Raw genomic sequence first — 20481 nt, forward strand, 5'->3', positions numbered from 1 at the left:
TATCAACCAAGCAAAAGCCATGAATGGTTTCAAGTAGAGTTATACAAGGATTGAATTTGTGGTAGAAAGATGACTTTGGCTGCTGGGTAAAGATGGATGAGAAGAAGGCAAATGTAGGGGCAGATTCATAAAGATGTTATGCTTCTATGTTGATCTCTTTCTTTTTTGTTAAATTATTTCTCTTTTTATATACCATTTATTATTGCTACATTATTGCAACTCCTCTGAATCAAAGCCTGGCTTCTAAATGTCATCCTGACCAGGAGTCTCAACATTCATAATTAGAAGTCCAGTTGATTCTTGAACAATGCAGGTTTGAACTGCAAAGGCACATCTATATGTGAATTGTTTTCAACCAAATGCAGATGGAAAATAAAGTATTTATAAGATATGAAACCCACATACAGAGAGGCAGGAGACTTTTCTTGTATTTTAATTCACAGGGCTGACCGGAAGACTTGAGTATTCATGAATTTTGCTATACATGGGAGCCCTGGACCTAATCCCCTGTGTATACCAACTGTACTTCTGAAAGAATAAATACTTGTATTAAACTACACTGTTGTTGCATTTCATGCGCTATAAAGTAAAATGAAGATTTGGGATTTTTTTTCCAATAAACACTGCAAACATAGTCTCTAAAAACATAATTTAATTTTTATTTATCTGTGTAATAATGGGATTATTAACATTTCTAGACTTTATACAGTGCCTGGTTCAGTGCCTGGCATACTGTTTTTGAATAAAAAGATGGGTGGATACCTTTGTTTCCTTTGAATAGTAAGCAACAGATTTCTAGTTACCATAACTGTCTCTCTTCTTCCTCTGACTAAAGACTGAAAATGTATCTGAAGAACAGTTTCAATTAGTTCATCAAATACTATACTAAAAGTAGGCCTATATCATAAATGAATGCAAGGTTGAAATATGATAAACAACTACCATTAATGTCATTGTCACATCATAAAGCTGCCAGAGACACACTCCATGAGCTGCTGCCAATTTTTTCTTTTAAAACATTGTAACTAATTACTTACCAATACAATAAAATTTCCTCAGAAACAAAATGCGCCCCCAAAAGTTTATTTAACACCACACTTCGTTTAAATGGCCTTCCCAAGGTCTTATAAAAATAACAGAGAAAATAGCAATTCAGATACATCAAGCTAGAACTTGAGGCTTGCAAAAATCGTAAACATTCAATGAGTTACCCTTCTAAAAACTTTCATTTTTCATATCTCTTATCTGGATGATGAAACTTTGAAAGGAATTTCTGGCTGCTGGTCCTAGCAACACGAGGTTGCATAAATAAACCCAACTGCTGCAAGGTAATGAAGTTAACAGACTTTTTCCTCTGTAGGAAAGTTGGCTTATAAATATCCCAGGAAAGAAAACTGAATTCTTTTCTAACTTCTAAAAAAAATCCAAAAAAAAACAGTGGTAGTCTGGCATTGTATGTTTACATTTAGGCTTAATATAAAAAACTTGAGTTCAGTTGGCAAAAACTTAGAAAATGCTCCCCAGACGACACTTAAGAGTTTAGCAAATATTTATTTCTTTTTCATCGAAGTTGAGCCAAATAGAGATTGTACATAATGGTACATAGCGCGTAGTGGCAGATCCACGTTGTAGTCAAAGAGACACACTGTTAATGGTCCCTGCAGCTTGCCACCAGATGCTAATAAGTCTCATGGCTTAGAATCAGTGAAAAGAAAGAATATGGCACACACTGTTATGAACCCAGCCAAGCAAATAAAAGGATACCATACAGAGAAGAACACTCCCATATAGTGCTCTAGCTTATAAGTAAGCCATTTAAACACAAGCAGAACACAATTTATAATGAAAGCCAAAATATAAAGCTATCCTTCCAGGAAAAAAAAAAATAAACATACCAGCTTAAATAACACTGCTACAATCAGCTGAGTGTTTGTGAAAAATCTATTATTTATATCTGATTCAAATGCAACAGTTGTTGGCCTGAAAAAATGAGTCCTTTTTTAAAATGGAACTCAGTGTGACGTTCTGCTGTAAGAAAAAGAGTATGGACTTCTTATTATAAATGTTGCATTTTCTCTTGGAATCCAAATATCTATACAATACTAAGTACTTTTCTTAATATGTTTATTAGGCTACAGGTGTCACAGGTCAATTCATTTTTAAGGACAACAGCTGCTGTTTGTTTCATGCTTAACACCAACACTCAAAATGACTTATTGTATTTTACAAATTTTACAAATGTTTATAATTACTATGAAGATTTACAAAACCCTAAAACCTATAGCACATATCGAACACTCATTACAAACATTCTAAGTATTTAACTCATTTTAGATAGAAAAAACTCTAAAATATGTATGGAATTGCCACTTACTAAACAGGCAGACTTTCTGTTCCCTTTTTTCTAGAGCTCTTATTAGTGTTTATCCTTATTTTTAATCCCTGTTTCTCCAAGTTGATAGCTTTGCACTGAAATATTCAGTAATTCACACAAAAGAAAAAAATTAGCAATATAGAATTATAGACGTGGAATCACGAAGTAAAATCTTTCTTGTTAACAAATCTGGATCTCTTGCCCAATGGGTGAAGTTGTGCTGAAGGAGGAGGTGAATGGGCATTGTTTTATGTCAAAACTAAGTCTATCCACAGGTCCTCTCCTGTAACAAAGAGAGAAGAGGTCTAAAGAAGCAGGAGACTGGCCCTCGATGGAGGTGCCCCTTAGAAATTAGGATGAGTGGTTATGATTTTTGCTCAATGTTGCTAGAGAGCATGGTTTCTCTCCTTCTGCAAGAAAGAGAAAAATGGGGAAAATTTGGTGAGATGAAGGGTGAACTCTTAATTCCTCCAAGTCTTGTAGGTGTCTAAGTATGTGCCCTCCCTGAGTTCAGAGAAGATCCATCCATTTTTAATTTTTAAAGCCTGGGCATTTCTCACAACAGATTCTGAATTTGAATTAATTCTAACCTCAGACAGAACAAAAGACTGGGGATATATTTTTGTGGTATGTTTTAGATTCTCAAGAAGGACAGAACAGCATAGATTGATTTATTTGTATTTTGATAGGGCAGTGAAGATTTATTTTATAGTATGTGAGGGGTGTGTGTGTGTGTGTGTTGCGAGAGAGAGGGAGAAAATGAGAAAATGACGGGACATGAAACATATCCTTGGAAACTGCTTTCTCTCTCCCTTCATCTTTCTCTCTCCCTCCCTCTTCTTTCCCATTTCTCTTCAGTACTGCCATAAACAGGCAGGAAGCAAGATTATATACATATATATGTACATATGTGTGTGTATAATTATATGTAAAATTTAGTGGTCTCACCAAATTGTGGACTTGGGCCCTCAAAGTTTTCTTATCAATTTTCTTTCAAATTAGCATTGAATAAACTTTCTTTGGGTTTGATTTATTTTCCTATAATAAATTTTAGCATTTTATGTAAAATGTTTCTTTTCTGGTTAATAGTCACTTCATTTTAATCAAACGCTCTTCAGTATATGGACTTCTTATGACTTGTGTCATAGAAAAGCTATTTTCCTCTGCCTATTGCTTCGGTTACCAAATATTTAGTTTACAAGTTACACCATTGTTATCATCATTAACTACTTGTCTGTGTTATTGCAATTAAAATGATAACTATTTATGTCTTATCTGCCTTTTTAATTTTAAAATTCAGATACAGGAGAAAATCCTGCTTTCTTTCTTGTGTGTTAATGGAAGGCAATTTTCAATAAAGTGTACTTAATTGACTTATTTGTTCAGACATAAACTTTGTAAGGCCCCTGTGATCTGTGTTTGTGGTTCTATTTCTCCAAATTGAGCAGGCTTTTACTGAATATAGTTTTTAAAAATACATTTCACTACATAGTCTTTTCAATTATTATTTAATGGCAGTAATGACCTCCAGTGGATTCTTGGGTAAATAGCAAGTGGAATTTTCAGAGGATGTCAATTTTCAGTATATTTGCATTTCTTAGATCTTTTGAAGCATGGTGACTTATCTGAATAAACTTAAATTTTTCTTAAAATATTTATGTATTTTTTAATTTTACAATGAAATTGCAAGTGATTATGAGTTATCAGCACTTTAACTTAAATGTATAACCTATAAGCTAACTTTGAAAACTGAAATAAACACTGTTTAAGATTAATATCTAAATAAATGTTCATAATGGTTCTCCTGTGTAGTCCACTTGCTTTCAATTTTTATTTAGGTGAAAACATCTTACAAAATTTCATATTTTAGAAAGGTAATTGCTAAATATTTAATAGAAGGAAAGACTTTGATAAATAAACATTCTTAAAAATACAATTGTTTTTTATAATATTTAAGAGAGAGGTAAAAATGCTCTGAATATCTCAGTAGTTAAGTGAACTCATGAAACAATTTCCTGTCTCTTAATATAAAAGAGAGAAGAAAATTTGATATTTGAGAGCAAATCACTTTAATATTTTTTCACAAATAAAACATGGTTGTTATAGTATATTTTAGATTTCAGCGAAGATTATTTAGAAACTTAAAATTTGGAGCTTTAATAGATTTTCAGTGCTGCAAAATCTTCATTTTTGACTTGTGAGATAAATTATCTATAAACAATACTTTCATATTAAAGTATGATACAAGGATTAACATGTTTTTAATTTCAGTTATTTGTTTCTGCAAATGAACTTGATGTATCCATGTACCTACTGATAATCTGCTTTCAAATCTTTCCTAAACAGATATCCGTCTGTAGAGAAAAAGGAAATGTGTGAGAATATAATTTTTTTACCACAAGAGGGCAGCAAAAATCTTTTACAGTAGTTAGAATTCTAACTATAACTTCATCTGATTTGACATTCTTTCTGAGAAGATTTGATATCTTTCTGAGAAGTTACCTTAGTTTTTATTTCCACAGTGAGTGAAAATTAAAGACTGTGTTATAAAGCAAAAATAGTGTGAATGTACTTTAATGAATATTTTACGAAGGGCACAAGCCTCAGCATGACCACATTTTTCCTTTCATGGGTTACAGCACTCACAACACACCTGCTACTTAACACTCATGGCTTAAACAACACTAAATAAAATAATCCTTAAAGAGTACAGAAAGTTCACATGAGAATGCCAAAGTATCTTGTATTCTGCATATCTTACATTGTGATGGAAAAGAAAAATTCAGAAATATTAAAACATATTTAGTTTTATATTTACCATGATTATAAAAGTCTCCAATTTTTCTTCAATATTCTAATAATCTTGTCTTCCAAAAGTAAAATAATAATTTTCACAGAAAAGCAGCCAAGTACTGAAAATGACAGCTACAGTTGTTTTTTGATAAACATAATGAGAAACCATTAAGCAATGCATTTATTTAAAAAATTAGTTAATTTTACGTAAAGTTTATCCAGTCAAATGAGTATGTAGAATAATTTATTATAACACCTTCATAGTCATTCCTGTATTACAGAAATCTCTTTTAAGTAATGCAAAGAAGTTGGATGATTTATTTATTTCTTTACTTTTTTACGTTCCAAATATAAATTCTTCAAAAGACAGTAGATAGTCTCACCCCATCAGGAGTCCAGCGTGTGCCTGGGCAGGCGGTAATGCTCAGGTTTGGAACGGAGCTTCTTTTCCTGAGGGTTGGCATACTTCCACTTGGAGGGTGACATTTTAAGCTTTTTCCTCTTCCTATCTGTGCACCATACTTTCTCGCAGTATTCTTCCACTCTCTGGAAGTTGCTATAACCGATCAGCTGCAAGAATTCCTTGTACCATGGTTTTGCTCCCTGCGAGATGCTACTCTGAGCAGGACAAGGCATCCTGTGATGCCTGTCCTCCTCATCGTCCTTGTTAAACCTATCCTCGACTTTCTCCTCTTCCACTACCTCCAAGGTGATTTTACGGACTGTATGGACAAAGCTATGCTCTACTGTCTGGCAAAAATAGGTCCCAGCATCTGATTTGTGTAACCTTAGGAAGAGTAAACCAAGGTCCATCTTAACCACTCTGTCATCTGTCTTCACCTGCAAAAACAAAAAAGTAAATGGCACTGAAGTACACAGGAGAGAAAATAACAATCCATCACCCTTTCCACTACCTATCTTGAATTTTTTCATTTTCACTGTCACATAATGAAACCCTGAAAATCATACATACACAAAAATGCTAAATAATTACATCTCTGTGTGTGTGTGTGTGTGTGTGTGTGTGTGTATTCTGAAGATATTTACATTGGTGGTCACTTCATATCAATGACCTTGAGATCATTTTATATCAATACTGTAAAGTAAGAGGGTTTTCTCCCTAATGATTCAATTAATCATTAGAAAAAATACATTTCAATATAGCAGTCACAGTAAGAGTGAAAGGAAAATTTCTAAAATTTACTTTTTAACATTTGTTTTTCAATGGACAGAACAAATACCACTTCCCACATTCTTTCAGGAATGATTATGCCCTCCAGATGGTAGTGACCAATGTTTCTACAAGGACCTCTCTTTGGAGAACTGGGCTCCTTTCACTTTGTCGTCTTACAAAAAAATTCATCAGTTAATCAGTTCAGTGAACATCCCTTACATTTTCATATGCTGTCCTTTACAAGAGATTAAAAAATAAACAATTAAAATCCAGTTCCTGCTCTAAAAGATCAGACGGAATAGCAAATATTAAGTTTTAATATACCTTCAGTGCTCAAATCTTTTGTCATGTTTTTGATATAATACATTATTTCTATAAATAAATAATTATAATTCAGAGTAAGAAGAGCAAGATAAGGCTTTCAACGAATAGCTCATGTTTTATCACAAATAGCTGGACTAGTAAGTAAATGATTTGACATTAGGCAGAGTTAGAGTCAAATATTGCCACCACTATTTATTGTGTGATTTAGGGCATTCATGTATGTTTCTTGCCTTAGTTTTCTTTGTAAAGTGGAGATAACTTAATAACCTGAAAAATTGTTGTGAAGATTAAAGAAAATAGGTGAGGATTTTTTGCACAGTGCTATCAATAGCTACCTCTACCTTTCTACTATACATTCATCTAACCAAAAACAATCATGTTTTCCTGTGGCCCAGGATCTTATGATAATGGTATAAAGGTGGTTCACAGTATGCTGACAGATTTCACCTTTGAGAATACAAAAATGAAAGCAATATTCTTCTTTGTCAATATAAAAGAAAGGTAGAGGCAATAATTACAAACAATTTGGCAATAAAGGCTATTAATGATAAGCATGTTTTTGTCCCTGTGATAGGTCCTGGCCGGGAATGCCAGACTCAGCTCTTTCCTGCCTTGATGAGACCTGGCATAGATGAAGTTTCAATGTGATTACTCAGGTGTAGAAACTGGTATCCACAAACCACGATTTGTGGAACAGATGGCAAAATGTAGTAATATAGTAAGAAATAGGGATGTTATTTTTAAGTTATGTGGTGCCCCAAAGGCATTTTTTTCAGCCATTGTAAGTAAGTTAATAACTCAGAAGCTTCAGAGTGTCCTAGTTGGGCTAATAAAAGAGTCTCCATAAGTCTTTTGTAGGTGCTTCCCTTGACTTGGCGGGACCATGTCCTGGTAGGCAGAATGCTGTAGCCATTAACTGGAGAGTGAAATCCTCCAGTGAGGAACCAAGAAGACCCTCAAAGCAAAACCATCTTCACCACATAGAAACAATCTGTTTTATTGATACATTTTTCTCAGAATATCCTTAGCAACTGTTATAGGCAACTAACTTTTAAAGGACTTTGTGTACCTCTGCTTGTTTACTCATGCCTCCAGGCCAGGCTTCTGAACAAACTTATTTTCCAGCACTAGCTTTCTCCATAACTTTACCATCTATTGCAACCTGTGACCACCCCGTGCCTCACATGATACTGACTCTGAAGCAAGCCTCCAGTGTTTTAAAATTTATTGCTGCATTTGATATGGATGAAATCTGCCTCCTTAAACATCTTTTATTTTCTGTGAGGTATGTGCCATTATACTGTCCTTATTTTCTTTACTCTTTCTTGGTTTCTTCTGCAGATTTCTCATTGCCTTAAGGTGCAATCCTCCATCCTTCACTGATCTTACATTTTATTTCCATCCATTTGATAGTACTTTTATTCCTTTGTTTCAGCCAGCTTCCCTAAAATGGTACATCTTACACATAGATAATCCATTGTTTTGTGTTTTCTGTTAGTTAAAAACAAAAAACAATGGATTTGGTGTTTTTAACTAAAAGAAACATAAATAACCCTTTAATACGTACAATTCAGTATCTTCCCACTCAAACTGCCCTCCATGTACTAACTTTCCTATTTCTGGCCATGACATCATTATTCTAGTCTCCCTATCCTCAATTGTTGATCGTTTATACTTCTCTCTCATTATATGCTATCACAAATTCCTATTTACATTTCTTCAGTGGTGACCCTTAAAACACCCCTTCCTCATCACCATTTTTGCTGCAATGTTAAATTCTCATATCTTATAACTGTCTCTTTGACCTTATCTCATGACAAACTCTCCAAATCTTCCCTTTTTTTCTGTTTCTTCTTTCATACCCAGCTTGATTCTGTTTCAGGATCTCTGTGTATATCTCTGCTTTGAGATACTTCTTTAAGGCTGGTTAATTCTCATCCTGCATAACTGAATTAAATATCATCTTCCCAAACTGGCCTTTCTCACACCCTGTAAAAGTGTCCTCCCTCCTTTATTACCTTCGTTTCGCCTGTTAACCTTTATACACTTGAGCATGCAACATTACATACAAGTATCTAACAATAGTCCTTCAATTAAATTTCTTGTGTCATCTTTCCCCACTTATTTCAACAAATGGATACTAATTTACTCTTCTTTAAAGCTCACTTTCTTTTGTCAACATCCTGATTTAGAACTTATTCAGATCTCTATTTCTTGCCTGAGCAGTAAGAATTGCTCCATTAACCAGATCCTGCTTTTGTAAATCTAGATCCCAAAATTGCTTAATGTAGTGTTTCTCAAACTAGGGTTGGTGGAAGAGGTGCATTTGTGGAGATGTGGAGATCAGCTCTTTTTTCTATAAGGATTTTTTAAATTATTGTGTTTATTGACACAAAAATCAATATAAATTAATAAACTATATTTGGAATCATGTGAAAGATCAATCTCAGTGTTAGTGTTTATGTTTATCATAGATTCTGAACCACTTTCAAAGCCATGTTCCCAAATGATAAAAAGAACAAAGATGGTATAATATGTTAATGATAAGTTACAGCGAAATGAAAATGAAACAACATCCCCATGTAGTAATACACATAAAAAGTTTCAAGGTCACTTGAATAAAGTGTTGGGAGGATGGAGTCATCACATGGTATAGCTACAGGCAGAAAGTGTTATACATACACATATGTGGCAATCTGTGTCTCATCTTAAAACCATAGAGATACATATTTCAGTAAAAACAAAACACACAGTAAATAAACATTTTAATGATGCATCAATTTGTTTATAATTTATCTTTAATTTTGGTTCAATATTTTAATAAAAGCTACAAGCGTAAGGAATGTATGTGTTGTTTTATTCTTGTGAATATTTAATGAACATATTAATATAAATCGTGCTAGCAGCCCAGGAAGATGTTTCACTTTTAAGGGCAGGTGGTGGGGGCAACCTGTACATTACCAGAATCAACCCCTCCTTTTCATAATTCTTTATGCTGCCATTCCCCTGTATTGCCACCCTGCTTTCCACTCACAGCTCTTATTCTGAACACACTCTTTTTCCCTTAAATAAACTCCTTTCTACTGTCTACCAATCCATTTGTTTTTTCATTTCCTTCCAGGCTTAACTAAACTTTCCCTTCCTTTATAAATACTTCCTTTATAGCCCCTAAAGGTATTTTGCTTCTTTTTGTAACACAATACCATTTATATTTGTAGCACAAAAGCTGTTATTTATATTTCTTTTCAAATTATTTTTCCACACAAGTTTCATCTCTTCAAACATATAAGTTTTTAAAGGGCAAAGACCTATTTCTTTATTCTTCTGAATTATCCTATAATGAGTAAAGAATTCAGAAGATAGTGTAAAATGAGAACATACTAATTCATTTTTAGAGCACAAACATGTATAGCAATGGGGTATATCCATACAGATATATCCAAAAGATATTAAAAACTTCCAGGTAAATCCAATAATAATTTGAATAAGAAGGAGCAAACATGGTTTCAGGAGCACTTAGTAACTGATGAAAGAGGGCTACATCACAGATATGTCTTAGGACATTGCCTTTACCTGAAAAAAAAATGCATACAAACATCCTTATTGAATATGATCTTTTGTTGTCTCTGTTATATCTCCTGTGAGAGTGAATAATACATGAGAAAATATTAAAGTGATCTAGCCTAGTTTCCAGCATATAGCAAGCAGTTTATGAAAGTGATTTAAAAGAAAGCAAAAAGCAAAACTAAAAATAAATACAAATTCTTGACCACTAGAATTAGGGTTGTTTGTTTGTTGCTTGTTTTTTCAAGTTTGGTAAGCTAAAAAAGCAGGGTTTAAAAAAAAATCAGAAACCCAAGTTTGAGAAACACTGTATTATGTACATATAAAGTCCAGATTGGTCAAGATACAAGATACGGAATCATGACAATTACCATAGAAATTGTCCTACATTGTTTATTTCCATGTTAGAGATAGTGCCTCTCAGAATTTTGATCTACACTCTTGGTTATGACAAATACACATTACAAAGACAGGAATATAAGCTGTTTTCATGCTCGGTCTGGAGGGCCATACATTATGTAGGTTAAATCACCTAGAAAGTTAGAGGTATCTTACATGGACTATAAATACCCAAAAATATAAAATGACTTAGAAATTTGTATCTGAAGTTCTTCCACAATTTAGTCTTTCCATGTCAGTTTACTTGGGTACCTCCAACATCAAATCTTGATTACAGAATTGTTTTCATCCATCTGTGTTTTTTTCTACGTCTGCAGACCAGATTTTCTCTGTCAAGAAGATAGTGCATAATACATCATTTCTATCAAATATTCTTATAGGCAATCTATATAAATACAAAATTTTTGCTGAAAACGGTTTTATTATTCTTAGCTATAAAGATTGATTCAGTATGTTTTATAATTTCTAGTAAAAAAAAAGTAATTGAACAAAGAACTCTGCACATCTGGTAGCTGGTCAGGAAGAAGCAGTTATTTCCATGTCTACCAACCATATGGTTCCATACTTTCACAGGAAAAGGACAGACATAGGCCTTGAATTGATTTAGTTGAGAATACATTTAATAATAAAATCAGTTTTAGTTAAGAAATAGAGGAAACAATTTATATATTTGTTTGTTTATTTATCTGGCCTGCCTTTGACCAATTTTATACGTATACACACATACATATGTATATATATTTATTTATTTTACTTACGGAAAATATACCTAATATGACAGAGCATAAAAATACAAATTTATTTTATTAAAAACACTTTCCAACATAAACCTGATATATGATACTGATGGTTACCTAGTAGACAGGATGAATTGTTTAAAAGCTCATTCGGCGAAACCTATCACACTACGTGGAGAAGAACAAATGTGGAAAAACAACGCTTATTTTAATACAAGATTATGCAGGAAAGAAAGTCATTATAAATAACTCAAAACCATAACATGTAAAACATGTTATATCCAAAAACATACACGATATCAAAGGAGAAATTTAGGGCATTTATATTCAAGAATGAATTAATGTCTAGAAGAGGCAAAAGAGTTTTTCAAGTCAACAAAAAGAGAAATAAAAAAGAAAAAATGGAAAAAGCATATAAATGGGCACTTCAGAGAAGGAGAAACCCAAATGTTTAGTAAGAATGCAAGTTAACATTCAACCTCACTAGTAAAGTTAGAAACTCAAATTTAGGCCGGGCGCGGTGTTTCACGCCTGTAATCCCAGCACTTTGGGAGGCTGAGGCAGGCAGATCACCTGAGGTTGGGAGTTCGAGACCAGCATGACCAACATGGAGAAACCCCATCTCTACTAAAAATACAAAATTAGCCAGGCGTGGTGGCACATGGGTGTAAACCCAGCTACTCGGGAGGCTGAGGCAAGAGATTCGCTTGAACCCAGGAGGCAGAGGTTGCGATAAGCCGAGATCACGCCATTGCACTCCAGCCTGGGTTACAAGAGCAAAACTGCGTCTCAAAAAAAAAAAAAAAAAAAAAAAAAAAAGACAGACAGAAAGAAAGAAATTCAAATTTAAACAAGACATTACCCTATAGCCAGAAGAAAGACAAAACTTAGAAAACAAGATAACACCAAATGTTGGTGAGCATGTGGGGAAACAGGAACCCACATGAACTGCTTTGGGAGTCCAGATGGCACAGATATCCTGAGAGCAAGCTGACAATAATTACATAAATGAAGGATGCTGACAAATAATAATGCAGAAACTTCCACTCAGATCTATAAGGGGTTATTTGCAGAGATGATTGTCAAAGATGTGATAGCAGGAGTTAATTACACTCTGGATGTCCACATTTAGGGGAATTAAGAATGAATTAAGAGCAATGTATGCATGCTATGGTATGTTAAGTAACAGTCAAGCAATGAAATACAGACACAAACAGCAACAGGGATAAACTGTAAAAACATAGTGCTGAGTTCACAAAGTAAGAAGGAGAATATAATCTATAATATAATACATTTACTTTTACAGTTCATGCATACTCAATATATTATATACCTGTTCAATTTGCAAACATACTATTGGACTTATTCCAATCATTCAACAGATGCATATGGAGAAACAAGGATGAAAGTAGAAAAAGGAGGTCCAGGAAAAACAAAGTCAAACAAGAGAAATTTGTATAAACCAATCATCACGATGTACTATAAACTAAATCGTATGATTAAGTAAATTATGCATCTGAAGTGAAAAAATACAAGAGCCAAAATCAAGCAAGCAAAAAATAAAAACCAAAAACAAAAACTCCTGTTTTTTGTAATGATTAATGCGGTTTGACAACCAATAAACTAAGTTTGTAAAGAGAGGTTTGTGATTAATGGTTTATTCAAATTTTCCACAGATAAGAATCTCAGACTGAAGAGAAATTAAGTTTAAAAAGAATGAAGGTAAAGACAATGTTTGAAAACAAAATTGCACAATATAAGGAACTGTACAACAACTATAATTGAAGTAGAAATTCAATACTAAATTTCCTAGTAACCAAAGGAAAGAAGAAAGTATGATAAATCCTAAGATTTAAAATGTCTCTAAAATATATTTTTAAAATTACTCCTTATGATAAGTACATCTTTCCTGGCACTGAGACTTGAGAAAAATCTCTCTGCATGTCCTTATAAAAAGAGAGGGAGGTTTCCAACAACAGCACCATAATAAATACATTTCCTTTAGGCAACATCTCAGTGTAGGGTGAAGAGATAATGCCTGATAATAGTTCAATATTATAGCTATTCTGTAGAGTTAAAACAATGTAGTCCAGATATACAGTTCTATACTGGGATATCTTCATGCACACGCATATTTTTATGATCTGGAAGACCATATAAATTATAATTTATACTAGAACAAAAGGAACTTGCAAGTGAAAGGAATTGGTATTTTGGAGTATCTACTGTACATGTGTGCATTGGGCTTTCTGCATTACCATGTTATCCGGTTTAATCAGATGCACAAAGCTAGAACGGTGTCAGTGGCATGAGACTTAGATCCATAACTGATACCATAGATCTAAGAGAAAATGTTTTAATTTTGAAATATACTCAATATTCTCCTGGAAAATTAACAGAACACAGTTCAGTTAAAAACTCTAGATTCATTCCTCTTCTTATGACCACAAGTTGTTTTATATTCTCCATTTATACAATAGGAACTCTGTCTCTGCCATTGTAAAAGGAAGAAACATGAAATTAATGGGCTAGACTCCTAATTATTGTGCAACTAAAAAATGAGATAAATGATATTACACAAATATGTTTGTCAAGGCTAGAAAAGTAAATTCTGAATATTTACCTGTTGTAAAGAGTTGTTAGTTTAGAAAGATGAGCACATTTTTTAAATAGACTGAAAAAGAATGCCAAAACTACGAAACAGATGGTTCAAATGAGGCAAGAGTTCATGCACTTTACATTATAAAAACAAGAAAAACAAAGAAATAATATTAATGGGGAACAAAAACTGATGCTTTCAGTGTTGTGCATAAAGATAAAAATGTAAACTTATGGCTGGCTTTGATCCCTTGGAGTTACTACCATAGGATAGCATTGGTAAAAGTTAGGAAAATACGAGTCATGTAACAAACAAAATGGTAAAATAAAAAGGAGATTTTACTTCATAATTCTCCTAGCTTCGATGACATAACCCAATATTAAAAGCTGTAATTTGTGCACTCCATTTTTCATTGTTTCATTTTTGTAGAAGCTGTCTCCATAACGCATTGAATTATCAATAAAATTATGTTTTATTTTAGACTATAGAAACTTAGCACAGAGGCAATGAACTCTAAGTTATGTAGAATGAGCTGCTCATTGATAAGCTAACCATGGTTATTAGATTACTCAACAGCGTTTAATTGACTTTGGTGAATTTATTCTACCTTGTAGGTGGTCTGAAGGCAGAGTTGAAAAATGCCAATTTTGGTATTGAGTAAAACAAAAAATTTATAGCAAAGCGCAATTAAAGTTTAAGAGTTTTTCTGTCAATATATATTCTTTTTTGCATTTACTACAATAAACATGCATATTTGTGCATTATGTAAGCAGTCTATATAATGCATACAATTAACTATTTTAAAGTGATACACTTTATTTTTAAGACACAGAAACACATATTTCCTCTTAAATAGAGAATCCACAATAAAAAGATCAATAATGATCATGGAAAAAATAATTCTTTCATGCTTACCAAAGAGATCTACAAATTATAATGCTGGTCTTACGGGCCAGCAGTTTTCTTGTCTGCCTTACACCACCCCAAAATAGGCATAGATGATATTTTACGTGTCTTGAGTTTGCCCCCAAATTCCCCTACAGGAGATTTGTGTAAATTGATTTAACTCACTCCTAGAACTCAATCTCATTTATTGTGTCTTTGGGATATACTTCGATTTTGTCAGCAAATGACTGAACTCCAAAAGAATGTATTCCAAGAAATTATTCACATTGCTTGATTTTATTGAAAATCCATTGCAATGAAATTTTAGTTTTAGTTTCAGAACAAAGTGAGAGCTAACTTTTGCACAAAAAGACTTTTTCCCCCCAAAATAGAGGCATTTTTCACAATAATATTCATTTTATAGGGCTTTACTTGTGTATGCATTTTCATTTTAGCCTTTAAATCAGGGATCAAAAACTTTTTCTGTAAAGAGCTATATAGTGAATAATTTTGGCTTTGCAAGTCCTGTGGTCTCTGTTGTAGCTACTCGACTTTGCAGTTGTAGCCTAAAAACAGCCACAGACATTAGATAAACAAATGGGTGTGGCAGTTTTCAAATACAGTTTTATTTATGATAGGCAGAGGGCCAGATTTGGCCCCCAGGTCTTTGGTTTTTCAATTTCTGCTTTAAATAATTGTCAGGTTCAGGGGTACCTACTTTTAAAAAAATATGGATTAAAAATTACATATTCCTAAATCAGAACATTTAAAATGTGTATGAAATTGAAGTGAGGAATTAGGTACTAATCTTCTGAGTAGCTTGAAGAAACCATGGTTTTCTTTACTATAACTGAAATTACATACAATCACTGATAACCATTTACATTTAAATAAATAATGCATATTTAAATTTTCCCTCATTTACTCAGTTTTAAAATGTAGTGCTTATCCATTTTATAGAAAGAGAAATGCATACAGAAATACTTCAACTATATGACCTTAACTATATGTCTCAACAAGAATGAATTTCTCCACTTAGGGATGTTACTCAGTATTAAAATTTTTGCAGTTATTATGGAGGTTCATAAATTCAAGTATGTGGAATTGCAGAAATTGAGTCTTCATAAACCAGGGTATAGTGGTGATTTAGCTATAATTTTAACAGTTTTGTCCTCTGCTATTACAGAAAAAAATGATTTATACATCCTTCATAGAAGGAAGATTTAGGCTTGTATTTCAGATTAAAACTATATGTGGAAATATATATAGCCACTGAATTTAAATGAAGATAGAAGACCTTTGGAACTGCTAAACTTAACTTCTGTTGATGAAATTACATTATCCACATAAATGAACCATTTTATTTTCTCCTAATTCAGAGAATGAAGAGTCTCTGTTTTCCTTCTAAGAATTTACCCCTTAAATTTTGCCTGTGATTATATTCTCTCCCACATGTTCTTTATTTTGCTTCATCAACTAGTTGCACATTTCTTCTTTATAGCTACTTCCTTTCAACCTATAAACATGACCAAGTCACCTTTTTACTAAAAAGAAAACAAAACAAAATTTATTTCTACTCTTGTCTACCTTTGTGGATCTCTCCCTTTGTCATTCGAATATTTTGGTAGAGTACACTAAACTAGCAGTTTCTGGTTCAACAGAGCACCATTCATCACTTAACCTGTTATTAGATGAATCCTGCCTTAACATCCCACTTAACACATTATCCCTGGAAACTTGGTCCTCGTTTTATGCATTGTTCAAAGAATATTGTTTAATATATCTTATCCAATTCCTTTTTTCCTGGTTTTATTACACCACACCCTCCTAACTTCACTGTTTCTACTTATTTAAGCCATACAGCTCTGGAGGTACTAACTAGTTTGTATTTTGTGCCATTTACTTAACTTTAGTAAATTAGCACAACCTTTATGAAAAACAATATAGAGATTTCTCAAAGAACTAAAAATAAGATTACCATTCAATCTGGCAACCCCACTACTAGAAATATACCTAAAGGGAAAGAACTGATTATATCAAAATGATACCTCCATTCATATGTTTATCACAGCATTATTCACAGCAATAAAGATATGGAATCAACCTGAATGTCCGTCAACGGATGATTGGATAAAGAAAACGTGGCATATATGTGCTATGGAATACTACTCAGCCATTAAAAACAAATGAAATAATGTCTTTCATAGCAACATGGATGGAACTGGAGGACATTATCATGAGTGAAATAATTCAAACAAAAAGTCAAATACTGCACTCTCACTTATAAATGGAAGCTAAACAGTGAGTACAATTGGACATATGGAGTGGAATACTAGATGCTGGAGGCTCCAAAAGGTGGGAGGGTGAGAGGTAGGTGAGGATTGAAAAATTACCTATTGGGTATAATGCTCACTATTTGGGTGATGGGTACACTAAAAGGCCAGAGTCACCACTATGCAATGTAATAAATATGCACCTGTAACCCCCAAATTTGTAAAAGTAATTTAAAAACTACTAGCTACCTCAGAGAAATTTTGTTAGTTCTAAATAAGTTACTACATATAAAGCACTTAGAATAGCATGGCATATAGTAAGCACTAAATGAATGCTAACTATAATTACAACTTATTTTCTACTTTTACTTTCTCTTTTTTAGTTTGTCTTCTAACTTTTCGTTAAATATGTGTTTTCCCCTTGCTTTTGGAGTTAGTTCACTTTGCTTTTTATTTCATCACTCTCTAAGGTAAGCTATACCAGAGGAGGCATCACTGCATTGTGTCTAAGGGCCCCAAATTAAAACCAGACTGTCTGGGCTCAAATGCAAACTGACTTCACAAGCTGTGTAATCTTATGCAAGTAACTCAGTCTCTCTGTGCTTCAATTTTTTAAATCTGTAAAGTAGAAACAATAGAATATCTCCTTCATGGGACAGTTGCAAGGATTAAAAATATTAATCATGCTTGGTACACAGTAAGTCATATTTAAGTACTGATTGGTGCTATATTGTTCTTACTTTTATTAATTCGCCTGAAATTGATTACTACATTTTTTTCTGATGTCTCTCCAACATCTCTTGCCATGCCAAATCTTCCATTGGGTTTTATATTCCTGAACACGGATACACAGTAGGACAGCTCCACCTGAATGATTTATAAGAGCTTCCAATTCAACACAGCCAAAAGTTAACTCAACAACTTTCTCCCAAACGTGCTTCTTCTCCTGTATTATTGGAATCATGTTACTGTGCCATTAGCCACACAGACACTCAAACAATAAACATGTGCATATTTTGTGATTGCTTCTCTTTTTTCTCAAATATGAAATCCACTTAATATTATCTCATAAAAATTGAAACCTGTCTTCTCCCTTTCTACTAATACTGTTTAGTTCATGTGGCACAAAATTTTTTCAATAACTATTGAAATATCATCCTAAATGTTCTTGACATTCTGTTTATCTCCTAAGTCTGTGTGCCAGATTCTAGAATAATTTGTGTACACAGTCAAGCTAAGTTGTTCTCATTGGCTTAGAGACAAACTGAAATGGATTCCTTGATCTGTCTACTCATTTTTGCATCCTCATTTCCAGCCATGATTTACATGTACCATATTGTTTTTCATCTTGTAACATAAGCTAACATTATTCTCTCTACTAATTACCCTCTACTCATCCTTTAAGATGTGGCTCAAATGTCATCTCTGCCATGAATCGTTTCCCAGTTGGTTATTATGCCACCGCCCTACCCAATCTCTTGGTTGAGACAATTTTCTTTTTCCTTGGTTTCAACAGAATCTTTAAGGAACACATATAATTATCTGTTTGCACTCTTGTCTTTATTACAAGACTGTAAACTTCACAAGAGCTAAGATGTATTTATTCATGGCCTATTAAAGTAGGCTCCGAGTAGATATTTACTGAGTTCAAAACACCAATTGCAGACAGTTGAACAGAGAGAAGAGAACAGAAGGTCCAAAATAGTATTCCATCTGAGATGCTAAACAGCCTTCACATTTCTTAATAGTGAAAAATATAGCAAAGCACATTGCTACAATGTGTATGAGGCAATCACTTGCAAATCATCTGGTCTTGAAGGCATGAACACATTAAGAGTTGTTTTTAAGCATGAAGATTTATACTTAATACTGTGTGTTCCTATCACCTCAATGACTACCTACTTCCACCTTTGTCCCCATCCCAACATACTATAATCTTAATACAATAACCAAAGTGATCTTTTTAAATACAAATGTTAATGATGTCACAGCTCTGCTGAAAATACACAATGGTTTCCTTTTTAATTCAGAACACCAAAACCCTATGAAATGGCTATAGGTCCCTGCGTGAGCTTTTCCTTGACCTCACCTCTCTGGTGCATGGTCTATTAGTCTCCCTACTGCTCACTAACCTCCGGCCACACTGCTCTTCACTCAGCTGTTCTTTGAGTATATCACATATGCTCCTATCTCAAGAGTCTTAGCATCTGCTGTTCCCATTGTCCAGAAAGTTTTTATCTCATACTGTTACATGACCTATGCCCTCACTTTTTTCAGATTTTTTTTCCAAATGTCACTTTTATGGTGACCTTCTTAGTGAGGCCTTCTATGGCCACCCTTTTAAAATTCTAACCTCTCCCTATAATTTAATCTCCCTTGCATTTTTTTCTTTATCATTATCTGATATATTTAATATCATTCTTAGTCATTATTGTTGTTATTTTCTTTCCACATTCTTCAGAATATAAGTTCTATAAGGCAGGACATAGTAAGTGCTTAATAAATAAATTCAAACAAATGAATAAAACATTTCTTTTAGTGAAAAAACACCCAATAAAATTAGATGGAGTACTCTGTATTTTATATCTACATAGGCTCAAATGGTGGCTCATATTTTCCTTGATATAGAAGTCATCTTGTACTACCAATAGGCATATAGTAGAAGCTTGAAAAGGAAATTTGAGAATGGAAATACATTGATGTCTATATTGTGTATGTTGTGTAACAATGGTTCCTGGCATCAGTGCTTAGAGTGGGGATGGTTCAAATTATGGGCAGGTTCTCTGACATCTGACAATGAGGAGTAATGCCTTTGTCATTAAGCCTGCAGCAGCATGCTCCACTCAACTCTGACAAAGAAAAATCTATATAAGGATCAATCTGACATCAGGAGCATTTTTTAGAAATTGAATCCCAGAACTTCTGCTATAAGCAGTTTTCCATTTGTGTTATGTCCCAAAGCATCTGAAGCTGTATTTAGAATTTTGATTTCAGAAGATTTTGTGTTTTAGTAGAAATTACATAGACACCTGGATTTGAACCTACTTTACCGGCTGCAAGTAACCAGGGGAGTTATTAAATATCCTGTGCCTCAGTTACCTCATCTATAAACCAATTCTTTATAATAAAATGGTATATTCCATAAAATACACATAGAACAGTCCTTGGTACTGTAGCAATGAATGTGAAACAGCACAGCTTTCGAGTTAGGAATACCTGAGTTCAAACGTCAGGTCTGTCCCTAACTTTGTGTATGAGCTATAACTCTCTGGGTTTTAGTTTCTGCATGTGTAAGATGAAGAAAATTATGTCTAACATGCAGTTGTGAGATCTAGGAATAACCTGGTACCTACTCAGTT

At 33.5% G+C, this 20481-nt stretch overlaps 1 protein-coding gene across 2 annotated transcripts in view; it reads right to left on the reverse strand.

Moving 5' to 3' along the window:
* Positions 1-1531: 1531 nt before the first annotated feature.
* SEMA3E (semaphorin 3E) overlaps positions 1532-20481 on the reverse strand; it is a 283057-nt gene continuing 264107 nt past the window's right edge. Inside the window, exon 17 of one of the 2 annotated variants that reach the window (XM_527803.9) lies at positions 1532-6007. In XM_527803.9, coding sequence (XP_527803.7) covers positions 5555-6007 — 453 coding nt within the window. In that variant the 3' untranslated portion in view covers positions 1532-5554. Of the gene's footprint in view, positions 6008-9445; positions 10958-20481 lie in introns of those variants that run through there. The other variant, XM_054687610.2, reaches the window with a different exon arrangement.

The sequence above is a fragment of the Pan troglodytes genome, chromosome 6, assembly GCF_028858775.2.
Source record: "Pan troglodytes isolate AG18354 chromosome 6, NHGRI_mPanTro3-v2.0_pri, whole genome shotgun sequence".
Classification (NCBI taxonomy): Eukaryota; Metazoa; Chordata; class Mammalia; order Primates; family Hominidae; genus Pan; species Pan troglodytes.